This window comes from Neltuma alba, unplaced genomic scaffold (genome assembly GCF_004799145.2).
Source record: "Neltuma alba isolate B1F8T4 unplaced genomic scaffold, ASM479914v2 tig00002863_pilon, whole genome shotgun sequence".
NCBI lineage: Eukaryota > Viridiplantae > Streptophyta > Magnoliopsida > Fabales > Fabaceae > Neltuma > Neltuma alba.
In genome coordinates, this window is record NW_021633048.1 from 142897 (window position 1) to 160619 (window position 17723).

A 17723-nucleotide genomic window follows, 5' to 3' on the forward strand; every position below is an offset into this window, starting at 1 on the left:
TTTATGTACAGTTGTGCCTGGAATAATAAATAAAAGATCTGGAATCATTTTATCAGACAAACGACGAGCTTGGACCTTCTGGGGACCAATTAAAGAATGAAATAAGGTAGACACGTAAATTCATCCTTCAAAAACACTTTTTGAGTGAACATTGCTTTACAAGGTTTGGGTTCAGCATATAATGATGATAAACAAGACATATATGAATTAAGCTAAATACTTCTCCACCTTCTCCACCTCTTCTTTGCTCCCGATGTACAGCGGAACGCGCTGATGGACCTGTTCCAAGAAAAGGAAAATAAAAGTAAATACGAACATCCTTGCATTATGTTTACCTACTAGAAAACAGCAAAATCGTCCAAAATAAGTGAAAGTGAAACAAAAGAAAATAAGGAAGGAAGTTTACTATGTAGTCCCACATAACCAACTTAATTACTAAAAGGTCTTTTTTAGTTATGGGTATGCCATGAACACTTGTTATTTTCTACACTAGATCTTGTTATTACATACTGCTTACTTGTTTTAAAACTTTGTAGTGATTAAATTACTTAAATGAAACTGTAAGGTAATTCTCCCGAGAAGGAACTTACTTCCTGAGGTTCAATGTCAAGTATTCTCTTGTGGCCATCAGAACCTTTGCCACCAGCCTGCTCTACAATGAAGCTCATAGGAGCACACTCATAGAGCAACCTCAGCTTCCCATTCTTGCTCTTCTTGTCTCTTGGATACCCATAAATGCCTCCATATAGCAAAGTCCTATGGAAGTCTCCTACCAAGCTGCCAATGTACCTTGCCGAATAGGGTTTCCCTGAAGGACCAGGGTCCTTCAAATCGTCTATGTACTTCTTCAACTTGTCATCCCACAGCTGGTAGTTCCCTTCATTGAAGGCATAGATTTTGCCAGCTTTTGGGATCTGAATGTTCTCTTGTGTTAGAACAAATTCGCCGTACATGGGATCCAACGTAAAACCAAACACTCCTTGTCCCAGTGTGAGGACGAAGATGATGGAGCTTGAGTACATGCAGTATCCTGCTGCTAACAGGTTGCTACCTGGTTGGCACACGTTCACTACGCATCTTTGTTCTGCTGTGCCCAGCTGCAAAAAATCAAACGCAAATCAAAGACTTAGAATATTTGAGGCATGGATGAGTTTTTGGGTTTCTTGGGAAGGAAGAAACTAACGGTGGAGTCTTCGTCGATGTCGGCGAGGCACTCGTCGTTGGGGCTGTAGATGCCGAAGATGGAGCCCGTGGAGACGGCAGCATCAATGTTGGAAGAACCATCGAGAGGATCGAAGACGACAATGTAGTTTCCTGAATAGCTCTCTTCCACTGCCACTGGCACGTCCTCTTCCTCTGATGCTATTATCCCTGTCCTCCCACTTGATCTCAGGCAATTCGAGAATACCTGAAATTTTGATCATTATCAACATTAACATATTCAAAGAACCTAAATTAATCTATATTGTATAATATGGTATCATGTGAACTGAGAATTCGATCCTTGAATTGTTATGTTCCTATGACTTTATTCTCAAAGATAATTAATGATGAGCACACTAATTTCCCGTTCTGCATTACTCAGTTCAATATTTTGGTGATTGATAAAACAGTCTTGTTAAACACATAAGAAAATTTTAAAGTTTATCTTTCAAAAAGAATCTATACATGAGAATGCCAGATTATTCATTTGGTTTGCACTATCATAGAGAAAAAATGAGTACAAATAAATAATAACAATTGAACTCATTAGAATATAAAGAAAAAAAATTTAAGTGATTAATGGCCGGGGTTGGCCAAAACTGAGAACCATCGTTGGATTCCCCGAACGGAATATACATATATGTTTAAGAATATGATTGTTTTGCAGAAGGGCGAAAGCACAAACCTCGTTGGAGACGACGTCCAATTTCTTCTGATCTTCTCCTTGCACATTTGTGGCGCCCTGAATCCCTGTGAGGTTCGATATGTTGGCTCTCTGAACCAGAGACGCTATTTGCTTGCATGCCATTGATATGCTCGACAACACTATCGTCAGCTCTGCGTCAATCACCCCTGCCACCTCTTGCTTCAGCAGCCACCCCGTCAGCGTCTCAATCTCATACCCGCTCTTCTTCTTCGTCCCCGCCGTCGCCTCCGCCGCCGGACCGGACTCACCGCCGTACATCTGAATCCGCCACTACCCACTTGATTCTTCCTGCCGCTGCTGTGATTTGAAGCAGAAAGATCTGATTTTGGGTCGAAGACGCATAACTGCAAGGGGCAGAGACGAGTGGGAGAAACAGAGGAGGACAAAGAAGAAGAAGAAGAAGAAGAAGCGGATTTTGAGAAAACCAAGTGTGAGTATGCTGTCGCTGCTGCTACGGCAACCATTGTTATGGCTTCTTCTCTTCTTCTTCTTCGGGATTCTTCTTTTTCCTTTTTTTGTGAAGATTTTTGAGCTTGGTCTGGTACTGAGTTAGTGTGTTGATTTTGTTTGTGGAGATGTTAAGAGTGGGAAGAGATTGAGATTTGTGAGGTGGTGGGCATGGATCTGTGGTAGTTAGGGTCCCACTTATCATCCCCATATCTCATTTTCAAGAATTTGTGATTAGAATTGCTTCGAGAGGCCAACTAGACTGCCACGATGGATTGTCAATATCTCCGCAGTGCATCCAAGTGTGAAGAAAACTGTCCTTACACACTGGTTTTAGGACGACATCAGCTTGACCTCTTTTATACATTTTCATTCGTACAATATTATTTATTTGAATGGAACAATGTAAGTATTTTAAGTGACTGAGCTGACTCAATTTAACTGAACGAGATTGTTTATAAGAAGTTAAGCCCGATTTATTAGAATTAATTTTATATTGTGAGTTCAAGTTTTAATACTCTATCAGAGAGTTCAGTATTTATCAAATCTATTCCTAAAAACGTTTTCGTTAAAATATAAGTATTTTTATATTAGAGATAATTCTATTCAAGATACTATCAGGCATTAAACGTGGGTACTTCTCCTAATGAAGATTCAAACCTGGGTTTGTTATATTGGGAGAAACTAACCTCTTCTACTAAACCCTGATAGTGAGTTTCTCATTCTTTAACCGAAAAAATGTGTGGCCATGAGATAGGGATTAAGAGGGAACTTTTACAAAATTTGGGCGGTCCATTTTGCTTTGGAAGTATGCTCAAGCTTTAACTATGTCCTGTTCATGACTGGGCCTCACGGAAACTAAAGCATATGGATCCGTCTATGAACGTCCCAAATCAGAACTCTTCGTGGAAATTTCTGATAACCAAATAAATGAAGGCTAAGGTTTAATTTTACCCCCAGAGTTTTTGAAACCGAGTATAGTTATGAGTTTTTGTTGAATCAGTATCATTTTAAAAATATTCCAAAAACGAAGAAGTAAAATCGTCCTAACCATTTAAAAACTAATGCTAATCTTTAATATTTTTAGCAAATAGAAACAATACTGCTCTTTTCTTACACTTTCTAATTAAGCAATATTGATCTACCAAAATCTTTAGCATGCCCCTAACTTTTATGTGAAAAATTTCTTAACAAAATTGGACATTAACCCAATAAATAACCTTCAGGATTCAGGCCTAAGGCCTGAACTTGATGAGTAATAATACATTACTTATCTAGTTATTGTTCTAGTTTAATATAAAGTCTTCGTTTTGAACTTCAGTGTGATTGTGAATGTGTACGTTTGCTATATTTAAAATCCCCCTCATTTATGACAGATTAGTATATCATCATCATTTTATATGACGTATAAGATGATCATATCATACCCTTATCGTATATAACAATCGTTATAGTCATTATGAATAAGACATGTAGAGAATTTAATAAAGGGGGAGGTTAGTGCAGAATACACGCAACTATGGTCATAATAATCTAAATATTTTCGTGTTCCAAGTTAATCATTCTTCATTACCCAGACATTAAAACAATTCACCATTTCTTCAGGGCGGCCAGTGATTTGATTTCATCGCATTTGCAAAAAATGAATTTGTATGCTACTTTGCTTTCATCTAGCTGGAACAATATTGTAGAAAAATAATTAATTGACTACTGTTTTAGACCACGACGTATTGTATACTCTTTTTTGTGAAAAAAATAATAACAGGCCCTGACCAAATACAACAAAATTCATAAAAAAAATAATGCATACAAAAATTCAAATGCGTGAGCATATGTATTTACGTACAGAAGGAAGCAAACAACGTAGAAGATTAAAAACAAAAAAAAAAGTCAAGGATTGATCTTCTGCAAATTAGGAAAGGATGGAACAAAGTCAAGGAACTTAAAGTTTGAAATTAAAAAAAGAAAAAAGAAAAGAACGATGAGCAAGGCACAGTGTATATCATACGTCTAGCAAAATTGAACCTTAGCATTTTCCACGAATCATAATTAATTTCATGATCATGTCAGTCCTCCCACAGACTTAATTACCCTAGTAATTAACATTCTACTCCTTTAATCTTATTTATAAAGCACTTCCAGCATATTTAATATAGATCAAGAAAAACTTTAAACTGTATTAACTCTTTATTAGAATACAACTTTATAAATTTACTACTATTTAGTATATACACCTTTCAAAAAATTAACTATTAACACTATAATAAATGAAAGATAAATAGAATATTCATGCTAAAATTTTAATGAAGTGATTTATAAATAAGTCCAGAAAAATTTTCTTTCTACCTTAAAAATAAGAGCGGAAGGGTATTATATACTGCATAATTATAAGTACTCCTCCGGTCCTTAATATAGGACCCAATTGTTGAGTTGGTTTTGGTCCTAAATATAAGGCCTATTTTTCATATTTATCAATTTTTTATAAATTACCCCTATGAATACTCCCTCAACCATAATCAAGTAGAAGAAAGAGAGGGGGTATTAAGAAAGATAATTATGATGTTTTAGGCAAAACGTGTCATATTTCTTATAATTAACTAACTTATCTAACTTTCTTAATCTACTCAAATTAGTTAAATGGGTCTTATATTAAGGACCGGAGGAATAATAGATATATTAGTCCTATTAACCAATAATTTTTTCAAAATAAAATTTATCAATTTCTAAAGGTTGACTTTATTTTTTTGATATAATATTTTGTTATTACAGAAGCTCTTGTTTGAAAGAAAAAGTCTTCTGCTACTATTATTTTGAAAAGAGAAAATAAATAGAAGCTTCGGTTTCGACATCAACATATAACATCAAGATAATTTTAATTATTAATGAAAGCAAAATCAATTGATTACTTGAGAATCAAACAAGATAATAGCCAGCATATATGCGGATAAAGATAATGAAGTGGATATTATATTAATTCCAATGATGTGAACCGGTCAAGTAATGTGGCAGAAACAAGAGGCTAACTGTTTGCCCTTTATTACTACGCTACCTCTCTTCCCAATCAAACAAATGAAATTAGGAACCCACATCACAAATATACAAACGAATACACAAACAATAATCTTTATATCATTATTCATTTTACTTTAAACTCGAACGTTATATATGGGTATGCATATATAAAATGATGATTTTGTATATATAGTTGATGGACTTAGCACTGAGTGGGAAGATCAGCTGGAGGAGGAGGAAGTGTAGTTTCAGGTGTTGGTCCATTCTCAACCTCAAAAGCCATTGTAAGCCCCCAAGACAAGTGATTATCAATATGACAATGCACCAACCATATTCCTGCACATATGTATACCAGAAAATTGATTAGGTCAACTATAAATTGATAATACAAGAATATGTCTGATGATATATTGATAATTAAATGAAAGGGATGATCAAAACCTGGATTATTCGCTTGGAATCTGACGACGGACCAGCCTGCGAATGGAACAGCAACTGTGTTACGAATCTGAGGATCCACAAGATTGAACTGGGATTCATCTCTTGAAGCGTTGTAATTGCCAGTCCCTTGAGCCAAAACATGGAAATTGAATCCATGAATGTGCATAGGATGGTTCTCAGCCGCCAGTATGGCTGTGTTCTGAAACACAATCTGCACTGTCGAGTTGAATCTTAACGTCTTGACCTTGGTGGATTTCGGAGCAAAGGCTAAACTTAGATTATTGTTAAGACTTGGATCAGTGTAATCAAACACCAAAGGAGGATTATCTGGAAAATCTTTGGTGTAAACTCCAGTAGTAGCATTTCTGTAGAATGCATCCAACATGGAGAGTCCTCGTCCACTGGGTAACACGAAAGATTCATTGTTCATGCTCGAAGACAAGCGCAAACCAGCCGGTCCCCGACATGTGTCATTCGGTAGGTTACAGAAGTCAAGAGCGAGTCCGACAGTGATGAACATGTGTTCGTTCACGTCTTCTGGAACGGGGACCCAGTGGGGGCCGCCAGCTAGCCCTGTGATGCTGAGGTAGAAATTGTTGGCCGTTTGTGTGTCGTTACGGACGGGTAGGATTGGCATCAGGGGTGTGGTTGAGGTGGATCCGTTGTAAACGACAATGCCTACTGTGGTCGTGTCAGCCACGGGAGTCACCGACTCATTTAGGGTACTGTAAGGAGTGGCCGCCATAAAGTATGAGCCGACCGTTTGGTTGGCGGTGAGGAGGGCGTCGACGGTTTGGCCTGGCGCCACCACGATGATATCGGTGTGGTAGTGATTCGTATATGCGGCGTCGACGGCGACTACGGTGAAGGTGTGACTTGCTATCTTGAAGAAGAGGTGTTCATTGAGTGCAGCATTGATGATTCGCAATAAGTAGGTGTTTCCCTGTTGCACCTCAAAGCGGAATGTCTCTGGAATGTACGAAAATTAAGATCATGGTAAGACAAAAGCAGCAAATATATATACAACTAGCATGCTTAATATAAAAACTTATTTAACTTTTAATTTGGTCATAAATATAAGATCTCAATCCATTTTTTCTTTTATATTTATTTATTTTTTAAAAAGTAGTCCTTATAGTAGTTAAACATGTTAAATGTTTCATCAAATGGTAATTCTAGCTAATATATATTATCAACAAAAGTATTTTAGGAAAAATAGCTATTTATAATAAATAACTAATTTTCTTAATCTCCACGAATTAGTCAACTAGGTCTTATATTAAGGACTAGAAATTATTGATAAGGTCGAATGTTTGACTTACGATTTTGGGAGCAATTATAGAGAGCTCCAGGCAAGCCATTAATGGTGAAAGCGTCGGATATATTGGGAGCACCACCAAATTCCACTGCTTCCTCCTCAACTTCTATCACATTAGCATTCCACCACTCACCTGCTCATCATTGACAATGTCTTTTCATCTTTTCAAATGATTTTTTTTTAAGGAGGAAAAACTAAATATTAATAACTAAATATACAGACCCAATACTATGGGGACTTCTTGGTGAGGTGTAGGGAAAGGGTAAGAGTTTCCCAGGCGAGGGCGAATGATGAGGGCCCCATAGACCCAAGCACGAAGGAAAGAAGAGTGGGCATGCCACCACAGAGTTCCTTCTTGTTGTGTTACATTAAATCTGTAAGTGTAGTTTCTTCCTGGTAGGATTGCACATTGCGTTACAAATTCAGGACCATCTGCCCATTGACTCATCAGCTGAAGTATTCCATGCCTGCGTTTTATAATATGTTATAAGCAAAATCTCATATAAATTATAACATCCAAAGCCAAATTTGCTCCTATAACATTGTATTGATCTTCAATCATTCCTCACCTAAATTTTAATAAAACCTTTACATTGATCAACGGCTTCCCCAGGTCAAAAATTAAAAAAAAAAAAATGAACGGCTTCCTGCAAACTTCAAGGTAGAGAGACGAGAATGAAACTCTCTGCCGAACTGTAATAGTCTATTAAATCTGGTCTATTTAATTTTATATTTTGTAATTGGGATTATTTTTGAGGATGACCAGGTGGACAAAAAATTGAGATTTTAATCTGTTAGAAAAGAAATAAACACAGACGTGTATTCGATAGGGAAATTTTAGAATAACCGTAAAAGCTATTTCATGAAAGTGATTTATATAGCAGAAAATGTTATCAGATAACTATATGTATTAGTCAATTCTTAAGGTCAAACTATATGGTGTCTTTATTTTTTCCTCTAACGTGTAACTTCTTAGTTAAGATTAGATAGATCAAGTTGACCGAGGGGAGATCGTCAGAGAAAGCGTAGAAATAATCGAACAGATACTGTTTTTCCCCCCTTTTTACTGCAAACACAAAAAAGCTTATTATATCTATTTATGTATATACCAATGAATAGTGAGGTTGTAGGGTGACTTATTGACGGCGTGGACGATAACAGTGTCACCCTCTCGTACGTTAATGGTTGGTCCGGGCAACATTCCGTTAACTGCAGCTATTTCTGTTTCTTCGCAGAGTCTCTGCATTGTCACGTTCGCTACCTGCATGCATCCAATCACATATCGTACTTAACAATAATACATATATGTGTTTATATGTCAGGTATTCTAGCAAGAGGAAGAACACAACCAGCCAAACTGATACAATAATTAGATTGCTAAATGTTAGGACAGCAATAAAATTGTAACAAGACGAGTATAACTTATTCTTTTTCTAAGGCCTCACTTATATATCCTGTTTCTCCCGTCTTTGTATATAAATTTAAATAATTCCCCCCCCCCCCCCCGATTTCACCTATCTCAGTAGAGAACCCATGCGCATAGTAGAAATTAAGTATGATAGCAGAGATTTTAAGTATATAGTCCATGAAAGAGATATATAAGAAAATGAAGGAGCTTTAAGCACTTACTTCCCACGTGTATTCGACTACATCAGCAGAAACCAAAGAAGAAGAGGAAGCTAGAAGGGCAAGAGTCCATGCCAGAGATAACAATGAAGAAGTTCTCATGATGAAGATCACAGGGAGATCGAGATATGGAGCTTTGTATTTTAAGAAGCTGTCTCATTGATGTTATACGTTTATCTTTATAGAGTCCCAGACTAATGTGATTGCGTGTGTAATATAAAAATCCAATGGGCTTAATTAGATCGAAATAAAACGGTCCTTTGAATTTTCGACGCATTACGTAACATGAACATCTATCATCTTTCAATAAAATTGTTTTAAATTGGTAAAGGACGAAGAAAATGACATGGAGGAAAAAAAAATATGGTAATTAGCTTGTCAGATATTTTTATTATGCTGTTATCGTAGACTTTGAATTTCGAGGGGCTTTTGACTCTGAGATATATTATGGGTTTGGTACCAAATTTAATTTTACATATGCTTCCATATAGCAATCGCGTTCTACACCCACACACACTTTCCTGGATTCAAAATGAGGGAACATCAACTTTTACCAGTTCAAATAAAAGTATGATAAGCAACCATAAAGTTTTTGGAAAATTGTGTGTGTGTCGTATGTGTACAATGGTCAATAATCTTAATTTGTCTTGGTGTGCAAGAGAAGAAGAAACTGAAATAATAATGGAGGGGTCAATTTCAGTTTTTAACAAATTTGGCAAGAGATTTTATTTCGTCGAGTGGAGACGATTCAAAATAGGCCACAGTAATTTTACTAAAAAATATTGTCATAAATACATTGTGTGTTCAAGCTATATAGGTTTCTGCCTACAGCTAGCTATTGAGTAAATTATACATTTTTTTTTCAAAAAAGAAATAGTGGGTTTTTTTTTTTTGTTTCAGAAAATTTACGTCGTGTATGTATATTAAATTTTAAAAAATTACATCGATTCTGAAGATAAATTAAAGAAAAAAATGTAGACTCCGTTTGTGTAATTGTATTTTTTATTGGCGTTCTCACAAACTTACTGTCATAATTAACATTTTATTCTTTACTATGCATTATATGGGTTATAATTGGATGAATTTTGGTCCGGGACCACTCTTGCTTGGTTGGCTAGACTTTAAACCGCCAAGTTTGAAGTTTCCTTATATTATATTTTCAAACATTATGATATTCTTTACACACATGCATATATTTAATTTGCTGTTACGTCTGAGCCATTAGCTAATCATATAATTTGGGTATTTTGTCGTAACTTTTCGTTCATGATTTGGTATTTTACCCAGAGATCTACCTTAATTAGCAATAATAGACACATATATATTTGTGCATTCACCTCTAGAAGTGACAAAAAAATTTATAGTAGAGTCCTAAATCGGTAGTTTTTTAATTTCTAAGAATTGATTTGTTTTTTAATATGATATTTGGCTTGCGATTACAGAAGCTCTTGTTTGACAGAAAAAGTTTTATGCTCCTAGTATATTTGACAATAGAAAAATAAATAGAGGCTTAGACTTCTAGACCCACATATAGCATCAAGATAATGTTAACTACCAATGAAAGCAAAATAAATTCATCAATTGAGAATAAACTTAAAGAAGATAATAACTAGCGTACAGGTAAAGGTAAACGAAGTAGATATTATTAATTAATTTCAATTCATTGTTGTGAACAAGTCAGGTAATGTGGTTGAAAGAAGGGGCTAAACTGTTTGCCCATTATTACACTCTCTCTTCCCAAACAAACAAATCAAATGAGGAGCCCGGCCACAATACACATATACAAATGAATACACTTAGCTTGAAACAAATATTTATTCATTTATGTTATTTTAACTCCAATATATAAATGGGCATTGATATAGAATGATTTTGTGTATATATAATTATTGATGGACTTAACACTGAGTAGGAAGATCAGCTGGAGGAGGAGGAAGTGTAGTTTCAGGTGTTGGTCCATTCTCAACCTCAAAAGCCATGGCTAACCCCCAAGTCAAGTGATTATCAATATGACAATGGACCAACCATATTCCTGCACGCACATATATATACAAGAAATTAATCAGTACATTAAACAAGAAAATGTCGGCCATATTACTAATAATTAAATGAAGAGATGATCGAACCTGGATTATCTGCCTGGAATCTGATGACAGACCAGCCTCCGAATGGAACAGCAACAGTGTTACGAATCTGAGGATCTTTAAGATTGAACTTGGATTCATCTCTTGAGGCGTTGTAATTCCCAGTCCCTTGAGCCAAAACATGGAAATTGAATCCATGAATGTGCATAGGATGGTTCTCGGCTCCCAGTATTGCCGTGTCCTGAAACACAACCTGCACCGTCGAGTTGAACTTCAAAGTCTTCACCTTGGTCGATTTTGGAGCAAAGGCCAGAGCTTGAACGTCGTTAACGCCTGGATCAGTGTAGTTGAACACCAGAGGAGGCTGATCTGGAAAATCTTTGGTGTAAACTCCTGTGGCATTTCTGTAGAATGCATCCAACATGGAGAATCCTCGTCCTTCGGGAAGCACGAACGATTCGTTGTTCATACTCGCAGACAACCGCGTTCTATTATTAGGACCCCAACACGTGTTATTGGGGAGATTACAGTAGTCGAGGCCGAGCCCTACGGTAATGAACATGTGTTCGTCCACTTGTTCAGGAACTGGGACCCAGTGGGGGCCACCAACTAGCCCTGTGATGTTGAGGTAGAAGTTATTGGCCGTTTGTGTGTCGTTATGGGCAGGTAGGGTTGGCATCAGGGGTGTCTTTGAGGTGGATCCCTCGTAAGCGACAATGGCCGTCGTGGTTGAGTTGTTGGAGGTGAAGTTTAGCGTTTGGTAAGGAGTGGCAGCCATGAAATATGAGCCGACCGTTTGGTTGGCGGTCAGGAGGGCGTCGACGGTTTGGCCCGGCGCCACCACGATGATATCGGTGTGGTAGGGATTCGTATAAGCGGCGTCGACGGCGACGACGGTGAAGGTGTGACTTGCTATCTTGAAGAAGAGGTGCTCATTGAGTGCAGCATTGATAATGCGCAACAAGTAGGTCTTTCCATGGCGGACGTCAAGTTGGAATGTCTCTGTATGTATATTACATGAAAACTAAATTAATTAATACCATAGTAAGGCAAAAGCAGGATATATAAAAATTTGAGAGTGTTTAACTAAATATTATATGATTCATACGTACGATTTTGAGAGCAATTGTAGAGAGGTCCGGGCAAGCCATTAACGGTGAAAGCATCGGATATTCTTGGGGCACCACCAAATTCTACTGCTTCTTCCTCAACACCCATGACATTACGATCATACCACTCACCTGCAATTTTGAATCAAACTTCTCATCATTAGAAAATGTCTGTTTTATTTTCAAATGACTTTTTTAAAGGAAGAAAAAACTAAATATTATTAATTAATAAATATACCGACCCAATACTATGGGGACTTCTTTGTAAGGTGTAGGGAATGGGTGAGAGTTCCCCGAGCGAGGGCGAATGATGAGGGCTCCATAAACCCAAGCACGAAAGAAAGAAGAGTGGGCATGCCACCACAGAGTTCCTTCTTGTCGTGTTACATTAAATCTGTAAGTGTATTTTCCTCCTGGCAGAATTGGACATTGCGTTACGTATTCAGGACCATCTGCCCATTGGCTCATGAATTGAAATATTCCATGCCTGCGTTCGATAAAATGTTAAGCAAATCTCATCCAGTTTTATTAACAAATGCATGCGTTTGATAGGGAAAGTTTAGAATAATAATAATTACTCCTCCGGTCCTATATAGGACCCAATTGTTAAGTTGGTTTTGGTCCTAAATATAAGACCCATTTCTCATATTTATCATTTTTCTCTAAATTACCCATATGGATACTCCCTCAACCATAATCAAGTAGAAGAGAGAGAGGGGGTATTAAGAAAGATGATTATATTGTTTTAGGAAAAATGTGTCACATTTATTATAATTAACTAACTTACCTAACTTTCTTAATCTCATCAAATTAGTTAAATGGGTCTTATATTAAGAACCGGAAGAGTATATATTTATGGCAGAAATGTTGTGAGATGACCTTTCACCCAAGGAAAAAAAAGGTCTATATCAGTCAGTTCTTAAGGTCAAACTACACATGGCGTATGTGTTTGTCCTACGTAGCTTGCTAATCAAGGATTAGATTGAGCATATTGACCGGGGAGAAATATAGGGCAGAAATAATCAAGCATAGAAAAGTTTTTTTTTTCGCATGCATCTCTAAAAGTTGGCTGATTAATTTGACTAGATTATGAAAATTAGTTAAATTAGTTGTTTGTAATAAATATATATTATCTTTCCTAAAATATCATTACTAATTAATTATATTAACTAGCACTCACATTTGATGAAACCTTTAACATATGCAATTATTACATGGACTATCTTAGAAAAAATAAATAAATATAAGAAACAAAGCGGATTAGGATCTTATATTTAAGACCAAATTGAAAGTTAAATTAGTTTTTATATTAAGAATTGGAGGTAGTATATAAAAGCAAATAAAAATGAAGTTTAATTAAGTATATGTACCAATGAATAGTGAGATTGTAGGGGGACTTATTGACGGCGTGGATGACAATAGTGTCACCCTCTCGCACGTTAATGGTCGGCCCTGGCAGGCTTCCATTAACAGCAGCTATCACCCTTTCATTACACAGCCTCGTCACTGTCACGTTCGCGACCTGCATACGCCCAAACTCGTATTATATGTTGTCTAAATGAAACCTTATTTATGAAAAGAGAAAGTGATGATGGTTAATGTAAAAACATGTATTTAATGGGGCTGAAAATGAAAAGAGCAATTTAAAATTTCAGGAGAAAAAAAATTATTTATATTTCGAACCAACCTTATGTGAGTCATATATAAGACCGTACCTGAGGGAGTATATAGGTATGATCATATATTGAATGATGTAAAAGATATATTTAGAGTCAGAAGATCGTAATGAAGGATAAAAGAAATTAAGTATGATTAGATATTCTCATTATTGTGAAACAGAATCCAATGCTGATCGTTTAATCCAAACACATGCAAGCAGATATTTAAGTATATCGTCCATGGAAGAGATCATATAAGAGAATGAAGGAGCTTTTAGCACTTACTTCCCACGTGTATTCCACAACATCAGCAGAAACCAAAGAAGAAGAGGAAGCTAGAAGAGCAAGAGCCCATAACAGACACAACAACGATGAAGTTCTCATAATGAATAAGAGACAATGGTATATGAAGATTTTGTATATTTTAATGGATCTGTCTCTCTCTCGTGTTGTCTATATATAGAGTCCCTGAGTACTAATGCGATTGCGTGTTCAACATCATAATCCAATGGGCCTTCAGAATAAAATGGTGCTTTGAATTTTCGACTCATTACGTAGTCTAAACATTCATCATCTAATTTCGATCAGATCCTTTAAAAGTTGGTAACTAACGAAGAAAATTATATGGCTCAAGTAGAATATTGTGGCATTAAGCTGGTCAGATACTTTTTCTTTTACTAGACATTACCGTAATCTTTGAATTTCTGGGGCTTCTGACTCTGCCCCATATATATATATATATAATGAGTTTACCACCAAATTTAATCATACATATGCTGCCATAACAATCGCATCTTAATTATGATTTCCTGGTTTCAAAACGAGGGGACATCAACTTTTACCAGTTCACATTAAAGTTTAATATACATATCCACAATGTAATTATCTTAATTTGTTTTATTGTGGGAAAGAAGGAGGAAATTAACTGCAACGGAGCTAATTAATATCTTACGGGTCAACAACAATGTTTTAAAAAATTTGGCAAAAGATTTTACTTCATCAATTTGCTAGAACAATGCAACAATAGGTCATTGTAATTTTGCTTGAAAAAAATTATTATTTTCAATACATTTTACGCGTTCAAGCAAGCTAGGTTTCTAGCCAGTAATGAGGTCGGAAAAATTAGTGCTGAATATTTTCAAGCAGGTGCATTATATATTCATATTCACAGTAAGTTGGAAAATGCTGAAACAAGGGGCAGGAGCCATTAGTTGCTAACCCGCTAACTCTCAATTCAAATTCAAGAACGGAATCCCCCCCGGGGGAAAAATGATATTTAAATTATATGAATAAGACATTTCAATAAATACGAAGAATAAGAATAAATAATATCAATTTTCCCAAAAAAAGAATTAAATAATATAAATATTTGTTGTAAGATTTGCTGAAATTATACATATATTTTATTTTTAAAATCTCCAATTTCTTTAGATTATATAAACCTCTCTTCTATTTAAAATAAATAAACTTTGTGAGCCTCTTAAAAACAATTAAAAAGAGTAATTTATACAAAATTAAAGAAGTTGTATATTTGTTTGCTAGTTTTTATTAAAAAAACTTTACGCAATTTTAAAATATAATTTATATATGTTGCCTCTTTTCTTTCTATACGTTAATATTTTATCCATATGAGACCGAAATCCAGAAGCGAAACCACGTCTAGAAACAGAAGAAAAGAAAATGTGGATGGATTTGACCGATCCTCCGGCCAGCTAGCCTGCCTCGTATTTGTGTTAGGCAAACGTTGACAATTAAATTAAGAATTTGAATGAAATTTTTTTGAGGATATGGGGCAGTCTCCATTTGGAGATGAGAACGGCAACTGGCTCAGAGAGGACAAGTTTTGCCACTTATTAATTGCTCTTACTAATCTGCGCAATAAATGTTAATTTATGTATAAGCTCCAACAAAACAAGGATCAATGGCTTTTAATGTTACTTTAATGATCCCGTTTAAAGCATATTATGACAATCTTTGTTAGTGTTCCTCTAGAAATCAACTAATTAATTAGCATTCGAAATTTGTTTTCCTATTACTCCCTTTAGTTCATAATATAAGATGCTGGTTAAAAAAATTGTGGTTCAAAATATAAAATATTGTTAAAATAATTAATGTGATTTTTACACTTTCACTCATATTAAATATAAAAGAAAGAGGTGTGAGGTCTGAGATCATAAAAGCAAAGCATCAAATACGATTTTATCAATTTTTTATTGATAAAATAGGAAAAATTTATTATTTTAGGACATATTTAATGACTAAACTAGGGAATAGTATAGTTAGGTATAGTTAATTAACATCCCCAATACTATTCATAAAACCCATTTTTAGGACGAATTTCAATAAATTTCCTCAGTAGCCAAATAATATCAATCAAGCCTAAAAAATTTCTGAAATTTCACTGCACTCCCTTAACCAAGATTTTTTGTGTGAGAAAACAAAAGTATTCTTACATTGGTTGAGTTACAAATCACCGAATTTATATTACAAATCCTGAATTTGTGTTATAACTAATCAAATCTGAGCTGTAAATCCTTGCATATTTTATAAGCGAATGAATTAACAATTAAAATTTGGTGATTTAGAACAAGAATTTGGTAATTTACAACAAAATTTAGTGATTTGCAGCTCAAATAAGGTAAGGTTATTTTTTTTCTTCTGACAAAAAATTTTTGGTAAGGATATGCCGTGAAATTTTAGAATATTTTGGAGATTGATTGGTTATTAAAGGGTTTGTTGAAATTTTCTCTTTTTAAATTAAAGCTTTCGATCCATGACAGAAGACCTTTTACCAAATTTATGAATCATTTTTTGATTTTAAATAGCAAGATTCAATTACAAGAGTTGCGTATAATTAAATAGGATCCAGGCAGTCATAGTTAATTGATAAGGTCAAAATTTGGACTCTCTGTTACTTCAGCGTAACTTCTTACTTAAGGATTAAGATGGAAGAAAAGTCCTAAAGTAATTAGAGAAACACGGTTCCATCAATGAACAACAAGGCGGTAGGGACACTTGTTGAAACAAATTACTTCCCTTTCAAAAAAAATATTGAAGTATACGCATGACTTACTTTTGGAGCTTGAATATTGTACGTGATCCAATGCATATTGTAATCAAGATGCCTTTTAATTATATTGTAAGCAGTATGAGCCTATGGTGAATTAAGAAGTAATCCCTCCAGCTTTAAGCCTAAAAAATGTAAGAGGTAAATGATAATTTATATATTAAAAAAATTAGTTAAATTAATTATTTGTCATAAATGTCAGTTAGTTTTCTTAAAATACCACACTTCAATCATTATTCCCATTGTAGAAAACTACTTTCAATAAATTTATAAATTTAAAAGTTTGGGATATCAGTATACCATTTTAATTAGTTTAGGATACTAAGTGCACCAAAAATTATTTTAGGACACTGGGCGTACCTAAAAAAATAGTTCGGGGTGTTTGGCGCACTTTAACCTTGTATTAAAAGCTGAAAGGAGTGACTTTGTATTTTTAATGAATGTCCTTTTTGTTGGTATCATGCATACTTGTATGATGAGTTGATGATGCTTATAGTACCTACCCTTTATTTGTTCACAGACACATTTTAGTGATTTATGTTTGGGTGACTTATATTACGGACCATATACACTATATGATTGTGATTAATAATTTCAGTTTTTTTCATGATCATGATTATTTGATTATTCGAGTTATTGATTTGCCATTCACTGATCATCTAATTAAGGTCAGGGACTTCATAAGAAAACTTGGACACGCGTCTTGTGAGTTATGGAACCACACTATTTCTTTTCCTTTCTTCTAACAAATATAATCCTTAATACTATATGGGTAATGGTATAAATTCATATGGATTTTAATTGTATACGTATAAAAAAATAGTAGCTGAATTATTGAATAATGAATTAATTCTTTTTATCTTCATTTAATGATTTTTAAAATATTATAATATATAATCCACTGGGCTTTTGTATAATAAAGTAATCATGATGAATTTTGAAAGTAAGACATAAGAAGATATAATCCGTTATGTAGCTGGCAAATCGTTGAAGTTGGAGTAGAGTGTAAGAAACAATATCTGCTAGAGAAGAAACGTGCCAATTTCGGCATG

General features: G+C 35.0%; 3 protein-coding genes across 4 annotated transcripts; all 3 read right to left on the minus strand.

The window, feature by feature from the left end:
- Positions 1–89: 89 nt before the first annotated feature.
- On the minus strand, positions 90–2473 carry LOC114739540 (fructose-1,6-bisphosphatase, chloroplastic-like). The gene is given in 5 exon segments (XM_028927615.1): positions 90–279; positions 591–1097; positions 1184–1408; positions 1889–2154; positions 2157–2473. Coding segments are annotated over 5 exon segments (1287 nt in total). The 5' UTR covers positions 2374–2473; the 3' UTR covers positions 90–207.
- Positions 2474–5298: 2825 nt separating this feature from the next.
- On the minus strand, positions 5299–8900 carry LOC114739538 (laccase-7-like). Of its 2 annotated transcripts, none has more exons than XM_028927613.1 (6): positions 8757–8900; positions 8264–8388; positions 7350–7594; positions 7132–7260; positions 5810–6778; positions 5299–5704 (listed from the first exon to the last, which is right to left on the minus strand). In XM_028927613.1, the coding sequence occupies exons 1-6, from the start codon at positions 8853–8855 to the stop codon at positions 5571–5573; spliced, it is 1701 nt and encodes a 566-aa protein (XP_028783446.1). In that variant the 5' UTR covers positions 8856–8900; the 3' UTR covers positions 5299–5570. The 2 variants fall into 2 exon arrangements, with proteins under 2 accessions (XP_028783446.1, XP_028783445.1); XM_028927612.1 differs by having other exon boundaries at positions 8237–8388.
- A 1480-nt stretch (positions 8901–10380) lies between these two features.
- Positions 10381–14017, minus strand: LOC114739539 (laccase-7-like). Its single transcript, XM_028927614.1, has 6 exons — positions 13890–14017; positions 13317–13468; positions 12189–12433; positions 11950–12078; positions 10880–11839; positions 10381–10785 (listed from the first exon to the last, which is right to left on the minus strand). The coding sequence occupies exons 1-6, from the start codon at positions 13986–13988 to the stop codon at positions 10652–10654; spliced, it is 1719 nt and encodes a 572-aa protein (XP_028783447.1). The 5' UTR covers positions 13989–14017; the 3' UTR covers positions 10381–10651.
- Positions 14018–17723: the final 3706 nt, after the last annotated feature.